This window comes from Trachinotus anak, unplaced genomic scaffold, assembly GCF_046630095.1.
Source record: "Trachinotus anak isolate AG129_WGS33_773 ecotype Australia unplaced genomic scaffold, CSIRO_AGI_Tana_v1 ptg000026l, whole genome shotgun sequence".
In the NCBI taxonomy this organism is placed as follows: domain Eukaryota; kingdom Metazoa; phylum Chordata; class Actinopteri; order Carangiformes; family Carangidae; genus Trachinotus; species Trachinotus anak.
Genome location: NW_027273877.1, coordinates 8,909,101 through 8,928,226, shown reverse-complemented (window position 1 = coordinate 8,928,226; position 19,126 = coordinate 8,909,101). Strand labels below are relative to the sequence as shown.

Below are 19,126 nucleotides of genomic sequence, written 5' to 3'. Positions count from 1 at the left end.
TGTGAAAGAGTGGAGTGGGGTGGAGGAATATGGGTGGTTAAATCCTATTTGTTGAGCTTTTCATCTCCCTCTCTCTGTCATTTCCTTTTTCTCCTCCTCCCTTGACTCACTTTCTCCCATCCCCTGCTTTCTTTCCGACTCCTTCTTTCATCTTCCTCTCTCTGCTGTCTCTTCACCTTTTGTCCTCCGTCTTCTCTCCGCTTTCTTCCCTCCCCTCCTCCTTCCTTCTTCCCTGCTTTCCTCTGCAGCTGCCACATCTGTCCTGCTTTCCCACCGACATTCATTGCATGGGTTTGGCTAGGCTCTCTCTCTCTCATTTTCTCTCTTTCTCATATGAGCAATGCAGCACACATGCTGTTTTTCCTAGGAACGAATGCTTGAATGCACCAGGCATGTGTGCATGATTGAGTGAATGCATAACAGGGTCTGCAGCAATGCCTCAATGATAGGCCTCTGTGATAAAAGCCTATGTTTAAAGTATTCATCAGCACTTTACCAGTTTTGACGTCAACCTGCAGTATATAAGCAGCTCCTCCTTTCTAATCGAGATTTGTATTCATCTTGCTTTGCTGGTTGCGATGCTCCTGTGTCTCCAGGCCAGAGGAGGTACCCCCGGTGTTGACCCTCCTCCCAGACAACATCCTTCAGGTTTTGCGCCACCAGCTGCTGCAGTGCGTCCAGAAAGCCTCTGATGGCCTGGAACCTGAGCAGCAAAACCTGGCCCTGCTGCTACTCAAGTTCCTGATCGTCATCTGCAGGTCAGGACAGTAAACATACACAACTGTATGTGTTGTGGTGTATTGTAGTGTAGTGTAGTGTAGTGAAGTTTATGACAGAAAAGCTAACGATCAACTTTTTCTGTGTGTTTGTGTGTGTTCATGATTGGATGTTTCTGAAAGGAACCTGTCCAATGTGGAGGAGATTGGCACCTGCTCTTACATTAATCACATCATCAACATGACAACACTCTATATTCAACAGGTCTGACTCCTCCCTTTTTTTCCTCTTAATCTCTTTTTTTTTTTTTTTTTTTTTTTTTTTTTTTACTACTTGGCAAATTATATGACAACTTAAAATATTATCCCTCCTAGATATGATGTAGTGATAGTTTGCATTAGGTGTATAAAAGCAAGTGTGTGTGTGCGTGTTACAGCTCAAGAGCAAGACCAAAGAGAAGGAGATGGCAGACCAGAGCCAGGCGGAGGAGTTTGTCCGTCATGCACTGGCATTCTGCGAAAGCCTCTATGACCCCTACCACAACTGGAGGCATCGAACCTGCGGGTAACAAAATCCAGCAGCTAACTTAACTCACTCACCTAAAGACCCCCTCAGATGAAAATCAAGTGTTTAACCTTGTTAACGTGTCCATAGGGTGTTTTTTATATCATACAAGACATATCAAGAGTAAAATAATCTAAAGATAAAGTATTTCCACCTTGAACTGCAGTGAACCAATACAAATAGATTCAGACAGCCAGAGATTCATATGTCATATAACATAAGGAATCAATCCTTCTCAACTTGCAGGAGCGGTGGGCGTGGCTAAATAAACCTAAATCCTCGTCAGTACAGAGAGCCAGAGTTCCAGAACAACATAAACAAATAAAAGTTGCTAACTATGCTAAAAGTTCTGATACATCAGGTAGTTGGCGATTTTTGTCACAGCAAACTCAGATCCAGAATTTCTTAATGAGGAAGTAAGCGTAGATGTGCTTCCAGCCCCCGTTTTCCACCTTTTTAATGTGGGAAAATCATGATAAACAAAATATTAATCATAGCGGAGTATGTGTTTTTATATTGTTTAAAACACGCCTGGAGAGGAACTTTAAAGTATTTATCTTGGCAGGAAAAGTGTGTTTATAATAGAAAAGGCTCACTGAACACTGCACAGAAGAACGGTCATCTTGTGTAATTAATTCTAATGAATCACACTGCACATTGCTGTGGTTTATTTTGCACAGTTAATTGATTTTGTGTTCCTCGTGGCCATAAATGGTCTAAGTTGATGGAATAAAAGTTAACCTCATCTTTAACACCCTGGGCTTTGATGAGTGTTGATTTAAGCTGCCACATAGGAAGAGTACAAAATAATGTATGAAGTCCTGTATGTCTCGAGCTGAACAGTCTACTATGGTTCCAAAACTGATTAGGACTTAAAATTTAAGATTTAGGTTTGAAATGATAAAGTGTTCTTCATCCTTTCTTGTTTGCTTGTTTGTTTTTATGCTCAATTCTTCACTGTCTGTCTTTTTTTCCCAGGGAGCAGCTGGGCACAGTAGAGAGGAGCAGACAGAAGTACAAGGCAGCTCCACTCACTGTTGAGTTTGTTCCCTTCTTTTACCGTAAGTCTCTTGTTTTTCACTCCTGTTTTCAGTCCTTCTCTCTTTCCATGTGCAGCACAGTGTCAGCAGCAGCCTGGAGAGAATCTAAAGCTAAAGTTTGAGACTGAAGCATCAACTGTACCTGCCCGAATAAGAAAAAAACATGGCTTCAGCTTCACTGTGTGACATTGCACTGTGATATCTTGGCATCGAGTGATATTACAGTGCTTACTGTGTATGGCCCCAACTTTGCTCCTCCTGCCTGCTTCAGTAGCCCTTTGGGTGAGGATGAGGAAGAGTCCTCTACATAAAAGAGAAGCCAGCTAGTGATCACAGACCATAAGCACCTCTCTCTCCCATGCTGTCACTCACTCTCTCCCGCTGCCTCCTCCTCCTTCCTCTTTGGGTCCCATTGAATCCACTCTTTGTGTCCGTGTTCTGTTTGCCAGGCGTCGAGATGAGCCGATAGTGAGTGGTGTCTGTCGAGCCACTTCAACGACGCTGGCAGCCATTTTGAACAAATAATCCCTTCTGTCCCATGTCGTGTGTGTGGTTGCTGTGGTTTGCCACCAAAGATAACACCCAAGGCCCAACCTGACAGACTGTGTGTGTGTGTGTGTGTGTGTGTGTGTGTGTGTGTGTGTGTGTGTGTGTGTGTGTGTGTTATGTGCACAGAGCAAGTGTGTGGGAGTATTGTAGAAGAGGAAAAGTTCCTTTTTGTCTTTGTGTATGAACTTAAAATGATGTAGCAATGGTAGAATAAAAAATTTAGTTGAGATAAAGGAAACACACATCATGGAGCCAAGATGTCGCGTTTCTTCTCCCCAGTCGGACATGTTGACAGATGAGTTAATGGATGACTGGGACCACCGTGACCCAGAGGTTACTGGCAGGACTGACACATGCCTTTGTGTGTCTGAGCACCGTGTGGGCTAACTATCTTATCTGGTTAGCTGATTTCATTGAGCTTCCATTTGCGTGTGTGTGTGTGTGTGTGTGTGTGTGTGTGTTTGAAAGAGACAGAAAAGATAAAGGTGTGTCTGTCTGTGTGTGCATCCGTTAGTGTTTTGTTTATAGAATAATAAAATACAGGAACTTGAGCTGTTTGCTGTGTGGTGTAGGAGGTTGTGTTGTATTTACATAGGTGACATCATGCCAACAGATCAAACTAATGGACAACAGATCAAACTAATGGACGTGTGTGTGTGTCTCCCAGAGTGCTTCCAGGAGAGCGAGCACCTGAAGGAGAGCCTGAAATGCTGCCTGCTGCACCTGTTTGGAGCCATAGTAGCTGGTGATCAGGTGAGGCTCCTGATGACCTGGAGATCAGGTCACAGGCTTGATTCATTGATTCACTTGCTGTAGTCTTTTCTAAAAAAAAAAATGGGACCACATTCATTCAGTCTAATTAAAGCTTCTTACCCAGGCTTCCATTTTCTTAGCCAATAAATCATGGGCATATAAGTCTTGTAATTGTGCCACAAAAATAAATGTTGACAGGTTTTGTGGCAGCTGTTTTGTTCAGCAGAATGTCTTTGTTTAGTCTTGATTTGTTTGTACATGATCATAAAAGATTTATAGTAACGGAGCATAAATGGAAATGTGTATGAGAATGCTTTCTGTGCCAAACAGTGTCACGCACTCTGCAATTCAGACTGTGACCGCTACACAAAATTGTCAACTCCTGTTTGCTTACTTAATCAATTAATATACAGAAAATGGTTAAAAAAGTTGAATGTGACGTCTTCAAATTGTTCATCATTGTTCATCTAATCTATGTCCAAAGATATTAAATTTGCAATGATATATAACATAAAAGCAGCAGATTTGCTCAACAGTCATGATCCACTTATCGATTAATCAACTAATCATTTCAGCTCTACTTAGCACATCTCAGCACTACTTACAGGAAGAGCTGTGAATAATTTTTTCTTTATTACACTGCATGTAATAAAGCAGCTAAGTGTGTTTTATGACTAAGAGTAGAAACCATCGACTGCCCACGTTCCAGTAATGAGCCAGCTGAGCCTGTGGTTTCTAGTGAATAATTTAACAGCTAAAACTCAATTAACCACAGACCCAGCTCACAGAAGTCACAGCCTCAAGCATGGGCTTGTTGTCTCAAAGCAGAACTCGGTACAAACTAAATGGTTTGACGTTTTAGTAATATCTTATACCACACTCATGTCTATGCACTAAATATGAAGCCAGAGCAGAGTTTGTTTTCACTTTTGTTGTCACTGTAAAGTAGTTCCACCACAAACTGTTCTTCCTGTAGAACCACAACTTCTCATTTTCAATTTCAGTTGGTTTATGGACTAAACAAATGAAATACAACATGTTAGTCATTAGTCGTGTTTAGAGGTGCAGGTAAGCAGACTGTTTAGCCTTGGAAAGAGTCAGATTAGCTGCCTCCAGTCTTTATGCTAAGCTACGACCATTGTCAGCTGTTAGTTTCATACTAAACATACTGACATGAGAGTGGTATCAATCTTCTTATCTGATAACATATGACACATCCATCTACTGTGGTGATGATATCAAAGCCTCCAGGACCCCAGTTAGCCCCTAACTCTTGGAAAGAGAGCAAATAAGTATATTTCCCAAAATGCTGAAGCATTATCCTTTCTACGGTCAGCAAAGTTATATTATAAATACAGTGAATTAACATTTAAGAGGCAGTTAAATATTTAGCATTAAAAGCTCCCAGCCAGTGTTATTTATAGTGTGCAGTTGTTGTCACAGGGCAGTGTGTCCTCTGCTGTGTGTATCTTGAGAGATTTGGTTTGATTAACTTTTGACTGACCCCTATACCTTTCACTCTCCTCTCATCTGTTTGTTTCCCTCCCTCAACCCCTTTCTCCCTGGCAGAGGAACGCTCTGCTCGCCATCTCTCCAGCCACCATGGAGGTGTTGATGCGGGTGCTGGCTGACTGCTCCATGGGTAGCTGCTCTTCCGATGAGGGCGAGGACTGGGACAGCGAGGCCCCCGACCGCAAGGCACTGCTGACTCTGGGCTGCCTGCGGGAGGTGGTGCAGCGCCTCCTGGCCTCCAGCTCCGACCAGCGGCAGGTGGAAATCGCCTCGGTGCTGGAGAACTACTTTAAGCTGCTCAACTCGGACCCGGCAGCGGTGGTTGCTGCCCAGCAGCAGCAGCCACATCAACAAGCCAAGGGCCGAGTGCCGACACTGGGCCGACACTGGGAGAGCCGATTTGTGGCGCTGCAAGTACACATGCTAGGTAGGGTTTTTACACTTTTTACCACTTTTATGATATTTAATGTATTTTTTCTTAGTTCTTCTAGTTTGTTGAATAATGATTTACATAAATTGAAGCTATTACTCGCTAATGTGACTGATTCCACTTTATCATTTCTCTCTGTGTCTATCCATCTCTGTCTCTCTGTCTGTCTTTCCTGTCTCTCAGACACTATCAGGGACATGTTCCTGTGCTCAGACAGGCCAGTTCTACAAGCCATCTTCCTCAACAGTAACTGTTTTGAGCATCTGACACGACTGCTGCAGAACAGCAAGGTAACAGCACAGGTCCTCTTATCTAAATATAACCTGAACACGCAGCTCTCGTACAAGTGTGAGTGGCTGGTTCTTGTGTTTGATAATTCTTCTGAGCTAAGAGCTCGGAACTGGGCAAAATCAAACATTATTCCTAAATTATTAGTAGTTCTCGACCATATCTTGATACAACAGGATCATAAGAATCTCTTTATTCTGCATGTAAAGGAGGACAGTAGCAATTTTTTTTTTTTACAGTAGGTAGTTTTATTTGCGATAAACTTCCCTGTGGTAGAAAGCATTGTTTGTATTCTGATCCTTGACTTAGGAAAAAGTTGCAATATCACCATGTAAAAATGCATTGTACAAGTAAGAAAACACCAAATATCTAGATTATTATGTTGTACTTTTGTCAGTCATTGCTCTAGGCTGCAGTGTCTACTCAGTTTTATGTTATGGTATGTTATAAACATAAAATCTTATCATGTTATGTCAAGGAAAGTTAGTTTTAACAAGATGTGTTCAGGTTTTGTGAAGTTTTTGTGACGTAATGAGAAAAACTAATGTTGTTTCTCGTTGTAATGAGAAGATATGTGTCATAACAATGTGGAAAATTTCCTGTTATAACATGAAGGAGAACAAGAAAAGTTTCTTCCTATAACAAGAAAGTTTCTCATTATAATGAGAAACTGAATAGATATTTTTTTGTCAGGGTGGCAGCAACATGGTTCTGTAACTATCAGCGAAACGTACTTAACCATATTCAACCCTGAAGTGTAATGGAGCCAAATGTTCTTGATCATTTTCCACCATTAAAACTCCCCAAGACATTTTACATGAATACAGATGTAGTCACTTATATCTGATTATATCTTATTTACATCTCTAGTAAATCAGTTTGACTAGTTCAGGTGTATTACTTGTAATTTGGATACGTTTTTGTCTAGGTCCGGTCTAGCCTGTGTGTCATTTTTAGTACTTCTTAAAGTTTTGGTGTGAGAGAGAGCATTTTGCCCACCTTGCATGTTTACCTCCCTAGAGCAAGGCTGGATCACCAACACGCCTCCTCACAGTGACCCCTGCTGAGGGTCACGGCTTTTAACCTCTCACCCTCTCCTCCCCGTACAACATCCTTCCTCCCCTGCACTGTCCTGTCTCTTCCTTGTCTCCATTTTCTCTTTCTATCAACCTCCCCACATGCTATGTTGACATGTTGCCTGTTGTGTGTGTCAGCTGGTTAATGCTAGGTGCACGGCGGCAGACAAGGACCAGAAAGATATAACCAACAACAGGTTACTGACAGGAGAGAGGGACACTCAGGTACCACCGATAAAAGCCCCACCCCACCTCATCTGTGCCCCTCCCCCCTTATCATCCATCTACCTACCCCTCACCTTCACTTGCTGCTGCCAAGTCCTACCAACTTCACCTCACCAGAGCCTCGAGGCCTCTCCACAGCAAGACACTCACTGCTTTGCCCCAGATAATTATGTGTAATTGGATCATGTTTTAAAAGAAAAAAGATAATCCACTCACTGAGTCAATGGACTGTCGGAGCGCTGGCACTCAACACACTTTGTATGTAACCTGCTGTGAAGCCACAACTTGTCATATTTATACTTTTACACAGATTAAACAAGCAAGACATAACATGTTCATTACTGAGTGTTAGGTGGTGTGTTTTTAGGTTTACTTTGTTAACCTTGGACAGTCAGACCAGCTGTTTAAAGGTACCATATTTCACACTATCAGATAGATGTTATTTAAGGCTATTAATTATTTAAGTGGACATTGTTAAAACCTTTTCATACAGTTGAAGCGTCCATTATTTTTAGCATATGATTTAACAGTTTATTCATTATTTTAAATCAGAAGAGAGGCTCTGAGCCCCTCTTCTGATTGGCTGACTGTTTTCGGAGTGATCTTATAAAAATGTCGCAGATTTCAGGTAAACACTCAGAGAAAGCAAATCCTCTAAGGTTGGATGGTGGGTCCAGGTGGGCAGGGCTTGGGACATGGCTGAGAGTAGTGACTGTTTTGTTGTGACATCACAAAGTTACAGAAGTCCTGATGGCTCGTTTTAAGGCTCAGTTTCTGAATACAGGCTGTGTGCATTTCTTTGTGGATTGAGGCTTTGATACTTTCACAGTATTAATATAGAACCTAGACCTGCTTTATAATCAAAAAACACATGGACATCTCACTTTATACAATATGGGACCTTTAAGCTAGGTTGATGATGCTATAAACTCCCACTGTTTGACCATACAAGCTAGTTATAAGTTAACTAGTAACTAGAGAGATGAAAGAAAACAGGACAGTCTTTACCCTGGTTAAAACATAAATGTTATGAATGATTTCTCTTTGTTTTGTTGAAACCTCTAAGACACAAAGATGTCACTTACTGATACATCTCAGGACTGACTCTTTTGAATAGTGTAGTGTCAACTCTCAGTCAGAGCTCTTTCACTGACTCATCCCATGTGCACAGAAAGGTCATTTGTTCCCCTCAGAGTAAACCAGCTTTCATTCTACTCTTTGTACTTTTCTTACACTCAGAGCCACCTTTGTGAGGTATAATCCCTCCATTGATGTGGATAATGTGAATACAGGTGGAAAAACCTGTGTGTAAAAAAGACACACACACACACACACATACAGAGATGTGTCTTTGTTGTTCCTGAGGTCACAAGTAAAAAGCCAGGGTGGAGCTTCGTATATTGAAGCAGCTGTTTAATTAAAAACGAAATTTCTGAAACTTCTGAAATCCAATGGTCTTGCTGTGGAGAGACCACTTTGCCTCTACGTGATCTCATTTATATTACTCCCCACTCCCCTCCCTAACTTTCCCCACACATCATCCTGGTTTTCTGCGGTACGCTGCGGGCTCCACTGGAATGCTATCACCTTGGTCTGGTGTGCGTTCTCACAGAGTTCAGTGGTTTGATGTGATCTGGACTCAGTGACAATGATTTAAGTGTTTGATTTTTGCCACAGCCCCTGTCCAGCTGGTCCAACACTCTCTGCAGGATCAACCTTCATGTTAATGAAATGAGGGGTTCAGTGACCCTGGATGTGTTGGTCACGAGCAGGACAGAGCTGGATGGAGATGTGTTTGTGTTTATTTTTCATGGTTTGGCTTGTGTTTTATGGGTTGCATGCTTTCTGTGTGTGTGTCTGTGTGAGGAACAAGAGTGATGTACCTCCTTGTGGTTGTCTTTGTGCGTGGAGGCGGGAGTTTTTTTGAACAAGCCCTGAGCGCTTCCTGCTCCAGCCACCTCTTCATGCTCTTCAGGATTCTTTTTTTTACCGGGAGCAGGAAGACAACACTGTCCTTATCTTCTGTTTAACATCTGCAGTACAAGCTTTGATGCCAGCTCCTACTGCAGAGACACACAGGGTTCTAACCGTCATCAATGATTTTACTCACATTTTCACACTAATTGAATCAAACTCCAAGGCATCTGCTTAAGTCTCTCTTTTATTCCTCCAAGTATGATGCATGTTGTTTTCAGAGCCTTCAATAAGTTGATCATTATCATTTTATTGTTACAAACTTTGTATATGAACGTGGCTTTAAATTGTATGCATGCCTGTTGCCCATAGAAATAACCTTCATCTGGAATAAGAGGAGATTTGACTTGTTTCCTGTCATCATTTACCAGTGACTGACCTGTCTGATTGTCCTTCAGGTGTTTCAAGGGCGACTAGACTCCCTCGCTGTAGCAACCATCAAGGCCCTGACAACAGTGATGCACAAATCACCAGCTGCAAAGGTAACAGGAACGTAAACACATTGATTTAATTGCATGCAGCCTCTTTATTTCTAATTTACTTTTGAACTAATTGCAGATTATTTAATGTTTTTTTTGCTGAGCGCTGAAGAAAAAGAGTTACAATGGGAGCATAAAAATGATGTAGGAGTTTACTATGTTCTCAAGGGCGAAGCAAGTAAATAGAGAAAAGAATAGGGCGCAGAAACAAGCCTTGAGCTACATTGCAAGTATATTTTGTAGACAAGCAAATGGAGCTACCAAGTTCCACATTAGAGCCCTTAAAGAGATACAATTTGATCAACTTGAGCCAAGCTGCTTTTTCCAATGTGATTTTTGAGGTAGAGAAGAAAATTGTTTCTTCTTGAATCCATTCTAGGGATTCTACTTTCAGTCTGTTAAGGCAAAAATTTCCTTTTGTGTAGTTAGTCATGAAGGTTCCTTTAAATGTATTGTGCATTTTATCCAGGATTTATCTGCAAACCTGAAGTGAGAACATTGTCTGTGCTGAGATGGCCCAAATTTGAATTTTCACTCATTTGTCCTTTTTTTCTGCCACCACTGCAGGAGGTGTTCAAGGAGAGGATTGGTTACAATCATCTCTATGAGGTGCTCATCTCACTCGGCCAACCATCGCGACACCTCCTCAAAGAGCTGATGAACATGGTGAGAGTAAGATTTGGTGTTTGTTGACCTGGTTTGGTTTAACTATGTCCTAACTTCCTGTTGTTGCCTGATTGAGTGAAAGCCACTGTTTAATCCACTGTGTCTACATCTGTGTATCTTCTTTGTCTATTTGTGTGCAGGCGGTGGAGGGTGAGCACACCTCAGTGGGGCTCTTGGGAATCAGTAATGTGGAGCCCTTGCTACTGCTGGTCCAGTGGCTTCCGGAGCTGGACTCATCGGAGCTGCAGCTTTTCACGGCTGATTGGCTCCGCCGCCTCAGCTGCCTCAATCGCCAGACCCGCGCCACCTGTGTCAACGCCACCATGGTCATGCGAGCACTGGCTGCCCTGGAACGCCACGAACGGCTACATCGAGCTTGTGCTGAGAGCCTACTGGGGTTGGTGGGCTCGCTTGGCTCCCAGTCTTTGAGTGCCAGGGAACTGCTGGGGCTGCTGCGCCTCCTCAGGCCTCCAGAGTCCAGCCAAGCACACCCCTATGTAGGTCCCGCCTCGAGAGCCCTCCTGACCATGGTACGCAAGCAGGGCCTGGAGAGTGCCATGCAGTACTTTGACCTGTCACCCAGCATGGCCGGCATTGTCGTTCCAACAGTACAGCGCTGGCCAGGCTCTGCCTTCAGCTTCCTCGCATGGTTGTCACTGGACCAGGACCAGCTGGGTCCACCCAGCAAAGACAAGAGGAAACAGCTCTACAGGTGAGACAGAATAGTTGTGAAGTGACAGAGACATTGAAAGTGAGAGATGGGGGCATTCATGTCTCTACAGCTGTTTCATATGTCAACCAAATATAATAAATAAACAAAAAAGACATTTCTGAAATTTACTATTTTCATATCAGACCACAAAGTCAATACTGAAAAATCAATATGTGTTATAGTTAAAGTCATAAAGCCTTCATTATACTCTAATGTAGCATATATACTTTACCATGTCTTTCAGCAGATTCTCTATTCTACACATAACATTGTTTTATCATGTAAAGTCTTCTTCTCTGTTTTGTAAACAGCAGAGATAATAGAATAGAAATGACACAAACACCTTCTCAAACTGTTTTCCTTTATTTCATCTCGCGCAGCTTTTTTACCCCGGGGGGGACGGGGTTCGAGGCCTTCATCAGCTCAGCCGGCGTGCTGGTGGTGGCTGTGTGCACGAAGAAGGAGTATGTCACAGTCATGCTGCCTGACTACTGCTTCTGTGACTCTCTGTGGGTGAGTCAGGTTTCATGACATCATGTATTTACTGAATGGGCAGTGCCACTGAAATATGTAGACGAGAATAAAAAGCACTTAAACAGTGATTTCTTTCTATAGCACAACATCAGTGTGGTGCATGTACCAGGAAAGAGGCCATTTGGACAAAGTCTCGTCTACATTTATGTTGACGGACAGCAGAAACTGTCTGCACCCCTTAAGTATCCCACCATGACAGAGGTGAGACCTGCGCTCATCTAATAATTAAAAATCATCACCAACAACATGAACAAGCAACCAGTGGTTACTGTAACCTGCAGTGTGCTGTTTTTAATGTATTTATGTACTGTATATATCAAGAAGGTCTTGTTCTGTCCTCCACCCACAGCCATTCACGTCCTGTTGCATCGGCTCAGCGGGCCACCGCACCACAACTCCCCCGCCCTCCCAGATTCCAGACCCTCCCTTCTCCTCTGCCACCACTCCCACCACCCGCTCCTCGCTGGGCGGCATCCTATCGCCGCAGACCTGGGGGGGACTGCTCGGGGGAAAGCCAGAGTCTGTGACTAAGCTCATCTCTGCAGGGACACAGGACAGCGAGTGGGGAAGCCCCACGTCCCTGCAGGGCCAGCTCGGAAGTGTCATGGTGTTCCATGAACCCCTACAGGCCAATCATATAAAAGCCATCTGTAGCGCTGGTAAGCAGGAAGAGAGGGTGTAAGAGGAGGAAGAGGAGGAGTATAGATTCAGAACTTAAAGTATAGTGTCTCTCTATCTTGAAGAATCTCTGAAAGACTGCACCGCACACTTCTTTACTTGATCTCCATGCACTTATTGAACAGATGTAGCACTTAGCACTTACACCAAAGTCTCACACAAAAAGAAATGACTTAATGTAATATAAAGATGAAAACTAGTCAGAGAAACAGATTATGAATCATGCAGCAGATCAATTAAAGTTTTTTTTCTCTCTTTCTTTGCCTTAAATTCTCACTCACCTTTTTTCCTGTTACAGGTCCAAACTGCATCTCTCCATTCAAAGCCCAGGAGTCAGAACTTGGTGACCTTTCCTCCAAACTGCTGCTGCACTACTCGCCCAAGGTGACTGGACCACCGCTGTCTCAGCCATCCCTTCTGTAGAGAGTGGGGATGTGGGGAAATTTGTTTTGTTGGGTTGTATTAAAAGTAGTCAACAATATGCTTCCTTAAGTTTTTATCACAAGCTCATTTATTTGAAGAAAATCTGCTAAGTGATAACTAAGCATGCTCCGTGTGTCAACAGGCTTGTAGGAACCCCATCTGTCTAGATCTGTCTCCAAACATGCTGCATGGACGCCTAACTGGGAACAAAGTCGTCAACTGGGACATCAAGGTTGGAGGAATATGCAGCTCTTGTCATGTAACTGTCCCATGCTCTCAGGAATATTCCAGCTTGTATTGCATGGATGTTTATTCTATTTTATTACCTGTGGCAGGATATGATCAACTGTGTGGGCGGCCTGCCAGTGCTGTTCCCTGTACTGGAGCAGTTGGCCCTGGTGACCCCCGATCAACATGCTGGTGATCCTGCAACTGGGTCAGATTTCATCACCCCGGATGTGACCACACCAGCTGATGGAGACTGGGTCATTCTCCCATCCAACAGAGCTTCAGGTCTATATTTCGTTTTGTCATTAGTCTCAGCTGACACCGTGTTAACACAACGAGCAGCCTGTGGGAACAGATGTATTTTTGTTTTCTGCTTCAGAGGCTCGCCTGGAGAAGAACCTGGTGGCCACCTTCCTGTTGGTGCTGAAGCATTTCCTGCAGAGACACCCAATCAACCAGGAGAATCTGCTCCACTCGCACGGCGTCGCCACACTGGGAGCACTGCTTCAGAAGGTCTCTGTTTAAGCCTGATTTTGCACATAAGTGATATTACCAGGGTGTCAGGGTGGAATTATGAGAACTGGGCACACAGGAGGTGTCTCTGGGAGACACGCGCACAATTTTTAACAGTTTTCAGATTGAAATAAAAATATGAAATATTTACAGTTTGAACTTGAGGATCACAAGAGAAACACAAATCCCACACCTCTCAGCAATCTGTCACCTTAAAACAATGTAAGTTGCAGGCTTTGATGAGGGCAGGGCTCCCTCGATTATGCTAATCCTGTTTTCTCACTCATTTCAGTTCTGCTGAAATGTTTTCCCTCTTCCGATGTGTGGTGTCTATTCAGAGGGATGTTTTAAAAGCATTATCCGGACATTTCTACAAGCCGAGTGCATTTCACAAATTGCATTAATTACACAAGGTCACCACATAATATTAGTCCATGCAAATAGGACTTAAGCTTCTTCTGTTTTTTCAGCCCATTCAAGATGGATTAATTTGATTTTGTAGCAGGGGAATGAAGAATTTCTGACTCAGTTTATTTCTAATAAAACGGCCACTTCCACCCTTTTTGTATGAGACTCACATGGTGTGAGAACAATGGATGTTGATATCTTTTGTCCCTGTCTATAGGTTTGTCTGTGTTTGTTCTGCGTGTCTGTGTTTGTCTTTTCCTTTGTGTCTGTCTGTCTCTCTTATTTACTCATTCTTTAATCCTCCACTCTTTTTCTCCCCTCTTTCCTTTTCTATCTTTTGTTTGATCCAAGTGCTGCTGTAATTATTATTTTTTTTTATTGAGGGGTTGAACAAACTTCTGAATCTGCGTTTACGACATGGGAAACTAAAAGCCTCCTCAGAGACCCAGATACTTTGCTCTAGATAAGTAACCACACCCTGTAAATGGTAAAAGTTCAAATAAACCACTAATGTGTTTCCCCATTCCAACATGTTCCTTATCTGTTTTTGGGTTATGGGTGTCACATTACTTTATACTAGCTCGCTAACAAGCCTCATCATAGTTTATGGGACTATACATAATAAATACCTCTTTTATGTGTGTCTCTTTGGCCCATTTTCATATCAGCTGTGTTTTCTACTGTAATCTCTCCCCTCCTTATGTTTTATTATTTTGCATCTGTGTCAGTAAATGTTCATATAAATTAACAATAATAATAAAATATGATCTGTTTTGTGTTTTGTGTTAAGCTGCCGGCGGGTCACGTCGACGTCAGCGTGCTTGTTGCTATGCAGCTGCTGATAGAGCAGGTGACATATGAGAAGAACCAGGCACTGCTGCAGCAGCTTCACACACATTTACTGTTCAACTTCAACATCTGGAACAAAGGAGACTTCCCACTACGCATCGGTGAGATTGATGTTCATGTGTTTCCCTTCGTGTGTCACATGTAACAGGCAATCATATTTTCAAACAGTCGTATTGAGGGATGGCTGTGGCTCAGGAGGGAGAGCAGGCCATCCACAGATCAGAGGGTCAGTGGTTCAGGAAGATCTGGACAAGGAACAGCTCCAGAGGCATAGGGAAAAGCCCTGGAGTCTCTCAGCAGCACCAAGCAGGCTCTGGATAACAGAGAAGAGAAAGCAATGTGTAATGATGGCACTGATGAGAAGATTAATTAGTCTAGAAAATCAGATAAAAAATAAGAAGAAAGTTAAATCTTACAAGCCTTAATTTTGACTCAAACTCAGCATGGAGTGATCATGGAGTCTGTAGGCTTTACTGTAGCTGATACCTTTCAATATACACGGAAATTAATGTCCTTCCACTGCATCAAATTGTCCTCATACACCTTGGAGTAGTTCAGCTTTCCAATGAGGAAAATAAATGATGTTTGACTTCAGTCTTACGTCAAGGGATGGTGCGTTTTTTAAGTGTCAGTTTTCAGCTTTTATTCCCAATACTTGTTGGTAATAAATGATAAATAAATAATTGTGGACCACATCCTCCCTACTGGTTATAAATTCTCTTTTCACACTTAGCGGTGTGATTGTGAATCAGGGCTTAAATTGCATTCTCTGTTGTTTTAAAAAGTCTCAAATAGCCTAAAAAATACCTGACAAAACCATTAAAAATGTGACAATGGACATGCATTAACAGGTCAACTGAAGGTTAATACACAGAGAAGGCAGATCAGTGTCAACAAAGTCTCAGAATGGACAGAAGCAATAAAAGGAATAAAAATATATCATCCATGTATCATGATATTTGTTTTAGTTGGCTTTGCTCCTTGCTCCTTGTTGATCAATGGAGGACAGTTACTGTGAGTATGTGTAGGTTAATTTGACTTTGTATCATTAGTGTGACTGATGGAGTCAGATTCACTGTCTTTTTTAAAATTCTCCTTCAAATTTTTTCTGCATTTTTAAACATTTCTAAGTTTGTTTATAAGCCTCCTGTGCTGTTGGATGTGACCCTGTGTGTGAAACATAGTGTGTGTGTGTGTGTGTGTCCGTCCGTGTCCCTGAGACTGTTCTGACTTGTGTCCTTGCTTTTTTCTTACGAAGGTCATATCCAGTACATGTCCACCGTCATCAAAGACAACAGGAAACAGTTCAGGAAAAAATATGGCGTTCAGTTTCTGCTGGACACCAAGCGCCTTTATTACGGGTGAGACTCCATATCCCAAAGTTCATACACACACTGTATGTTGTATTTCACAAAAAAATCATCATCATCATCATCATCATCATCATCATCATCATCATCTGTTCTGCTCTGCAGGAAGAACAGTAACAAAGAGAGTGACCTGAGTGAGGACGACATTCGCACCATCCGGGCATCTCTTAGTGGCCTCATCAAGTACTACATCAGCAAGGGAATGTCACAGGAGGAGATGCACAGCATTCTGGGATACATCGCAGCCATCGGAGACGAGGAACAGGTGAGGGGGCAGGGTCAGATATTACAGTGGGAGGCTCAGAGCAAAAATGCATTTAAAGGTTTGTTGTTTTTTATTACACAAATCTTTATTTTTCTACTCCTGCTCATAGTGTTGCACTAAATCACACCGTAGTTTAATAAGACTGTCCCCAACAAGGACCAGAACATTTCTAAAATCGGATCAGGGAGTACAACATTCATTATGAACAAAAGGTTAATTCATTTTTAGCCAGTCTGGAGCTCGAGAAATAGACTTTGAGGTGTGCAGCCCCAAAAAATTTGGAGTAGGTCAAGTTGTTATTAGAGTGTATTTGCCAGGTGACCTATATATTGTGAAACTGGTTAATGCCAACTACTAGGATTTCATTGTTAAATGAGATGACCTTTCACTGCAGGATTTTCTATTTCCCTGTGACACTCACTGCTCTGATGCCTGCACAGGAAGCTGTACAGCTTATTTCCCGCCTGGCAGCTGTTCTGCCATCCTCTCTCTCTGCATTATTTTCAAACATTTTCCCCTCTGTAAGCAATATTCATCAGCTTTCGGCTGAAACTCTAAAGCTCCATCACTCACAGGACCTGCTATCTGTCACCTTACGTTGTGAAATCCATTCCCTCCTCTTGGCATACCTCCTCCCCACCTCTCTTCCTGTTTTTAGCCCCGTCTTGTATTTCATTCTGTCTGTCACTTTGCATATCCTCTTACACCGCAGAGCTATATGCAGAGGCTTACATCAACCTCTGTGAACATATGGTCAATATAATCACATGATCCTCCTCCACTGCCAGGCGTCTGCCACCTCTCTGATACTATATATCCATTCATCAAGCCAGACTGACTCTTCACATGTCACACTTAAACAATCATGTTAAAACATACCTGAAAAATTCACTTATCAAAATATAACTTTACTTATACATTTTATACATTGACCTACTTCACTGAAGTTTCCCAGCTCCCATTTTCTTTATATTTTACATTCACGAAATGTGGTCAAAGATATGACTCTGTGCTTATTAATCACTATGACATAATGCATGACATGCATCATCACACTTTCTCAAACAATGTAGGAATCTGTCAAAACAAACAACCTTGACTATGTAAAAGTAACTAATCATTGTTGTGGTTGTGTTTTGCAGCTGTGTGGGCTGCTGGAGCTATTACTGAGCCTTCTCCAGAGCAGTCCGGCCAGGGACCAACTCTTCCTGCTTCTCTTCGAGCCCGGAGCGGCCGACTCCTGCTACGCTCTCCTGCTCAACAACAAACACTCAGACCGACTCAGAGAGCTCGTCTTCAAGGTGGGTTACAGCCAACTATACATGCATTGTGTGATCCAGAGATTTGGCATCTCGTCTGTTTTTCATCTTCCTGCAAAAAGACAAGAAAAGGTATGATGTCAATATGACATCATACCTTTTCAACATCACATGAAACTGACACCTTTCACCATAGTTGTCAGTATCAAGGATGAATCTGAATATGTCAGATATGAATATGATATTTTTCGAAAATTGTTACAGGAGTTTTCAAGTCAGGGAATTTGAATATAAGAGTGACTTTTATCCATGAACCTGACTGATATTTGAGTCCAGCAATCCTCCTCAACAGGGATACATGACAGCGCCAAATTTGTATCATTGTATCATAGCACTCAAAAATGATGATGAGGTGTTTTTTTTCTCTTCACCTCTGTGCAGCTGTTTGAGCGCATGTTGCGCTGCGACCGTGTCTATGAGAAGAATAAGCAGCGCTTGCGGCTGAGAGAGGCCGGTTACGCCAGCCTGTCGCTGCTCTTCTCCGAGCTTCACATCACTCCAACCCTGATCCGCTGTCTCCTCAACCAGGTTCTCCACACAGGTCAGCATTCGTTTAGTAAATAACTCAAGTGTTTACACCTTGTTTAGTGCAAACAATGAAGAGCTTTAGGAGATTTTTTGCGGTCATATACGTGCTGATTGGTCAGTCTGGCTCTTTCACAGTTTTCTCTCCTGCTACAATAAATCTCCTAAGCTTAGATTGAAGACTAGCTTTTACTCGATTAACATTTTGTATCCCACCAATTCATTCCCTGCTGTCCATCCATTACATGATTGCTTCTTGAATTATTGGAATCAATCTCATGGGTCCTCATGTAGCATTAAGACAGTACTCATTGTTTTGTATTCCTTAAACAGAGGAGCAGTGTAGATTCATCTTTATTCAACTCCACTCACACACACACACAGCACAAGACACTGGAGCTGAAGGCTGAACTGTTTGTAGAGAGGCTGAAAACATCTGTCAGAGGCAGTGAGAGAAAAGCACAGACAGTAGCATTTGCACATGGAAATGCTAATCGTGTGTGTGTGTGTGTGTGTGTGTGTGTGTGTGTGTGTGTGTGTGTATATGTATCTAAAATCCACAGATCAAGTGGTGAACTACAAGGACCTGATGTCCCTGGTGCAGCTCACTCACCGGGCTGGACCCACTGTGCGCCTCCTCGTCTGCAAGAGGGTGAGCAAACACCTGCTCACCGTATTTATTATTCATACTGAAGAAGAGCAGAAGCAGGAAATGACTTTTTAGTTCAGTATCATCAAAGGCTCGTGGTCACCTTCAAGATTTCAGTCCACTGATTTGGTAACACACGTGGTAACTCGTTGAGCAGCTGCTTTGTCCGAAATTCAACAGATGAGTAACTGGTGCATCTGTTTACAGCCAAACAAACTCATGTTGTTTTAAGAAAGAAGTCAGACTTTATCTCCCTTTTCCCATCATGCCGTGGGCAGCCTCTGTCTGATTTCATGCGGCACACAAAGCAAGTAGTTTATCCCCAATAGTAAAAGGCGGGAGAGAGATTGTGCAGCCTGTTGCCTTCAGATCAACACCTC

General features: G+C 42.6%; 1 protein-coding gene across 3 annotated transcripts in view; it reads left to right on the top strand.

Annotated features, from left to right (window-relative positions):
- nbeal1 (neurobeachin-like 1) overlaps positions 1–19,126 on the top strand; it is a 49,509-nt gene that overhangs the window by 12,609 nt on the left and 17,774 nt on the right. For 2 of the 3 annotated variants that reach the window (XM_071464679.1, XM_071464678.1), the window contains exons 5-28: positions 597–758; positions 900–981; positions 1,154–1,281; positions 2,260–2,342; positions 3,538–3,623; positions 5,193–5,562; positions 5,749–5,855; positions 7,068–7,154; positions 9,527–9,610; positions 10,175–10,273; positions 10,414–10,985; positions 11,366–11,498; positions 11,601–11,720; positions 11,869–12,178; positions 12,496–12,581; positions 12,763–12,852; positions 12,956–13,133; positions 13,228–13,361; positions 14,560–14,719; positions 15,877–15,979; positions 16,094–16,253; positions 17,396–17,554; positions 17,954–18,113; positions 18,661–18,749. In XM_071464679.1, coding sequence (XP_071320780.1) covers positions 597–758; positions 900–981; positions 1,154–1,281; positions 2,260–2,342; positions 3,538–3,623; positions 5,193–5,562; positions 5,749–5,855; positions 7,068–7,154; positions 9,527–9,610; positions 10,175–10,273; positions 10,414–10,985; positions 11,366–11,498; positions 11,601–11,720; positions 11,869–12,178; positions 12,496–12,581; positions 12,763–12,852; positions 12,956–13,133; positions 13,228–13,361; positions 14,560–14,719; positions 15,877–15,979; positions 16,094–16,253; positions 17,396–17,554; positions 17,954–18,113; positions 18,661–18,749 — 3,742 coding nt within the window. The remainder of the gene's footprint in view (positions 1–596; positions 759–899; positions 982–1,153; positions 1,282–2,259; positions 2,343–3,537; positions 3,624–5,192; positions 5,563–5,748; positions 5,856–7,067; positions 7,155–9,526; positions 9,611–10,174; positions 10,274–10,413; positions 10,986–11,365; positions 11,499–11,600; positions 11,721–11,868; positions 12,179–12,495; positions 12,582–12,762; positions 12,853–12,955; positions 13,134–13,227; positions 13,362–14,559; positions 14,720–15,876; positions 15,980–16,093; positions 16,254–17,395; positions 17,555–17,953; positions 18,114–18,660; positions 18,750–19,126) is intronic. The other variant, XM_071464680.1, reaches the window with a different exon arrangement.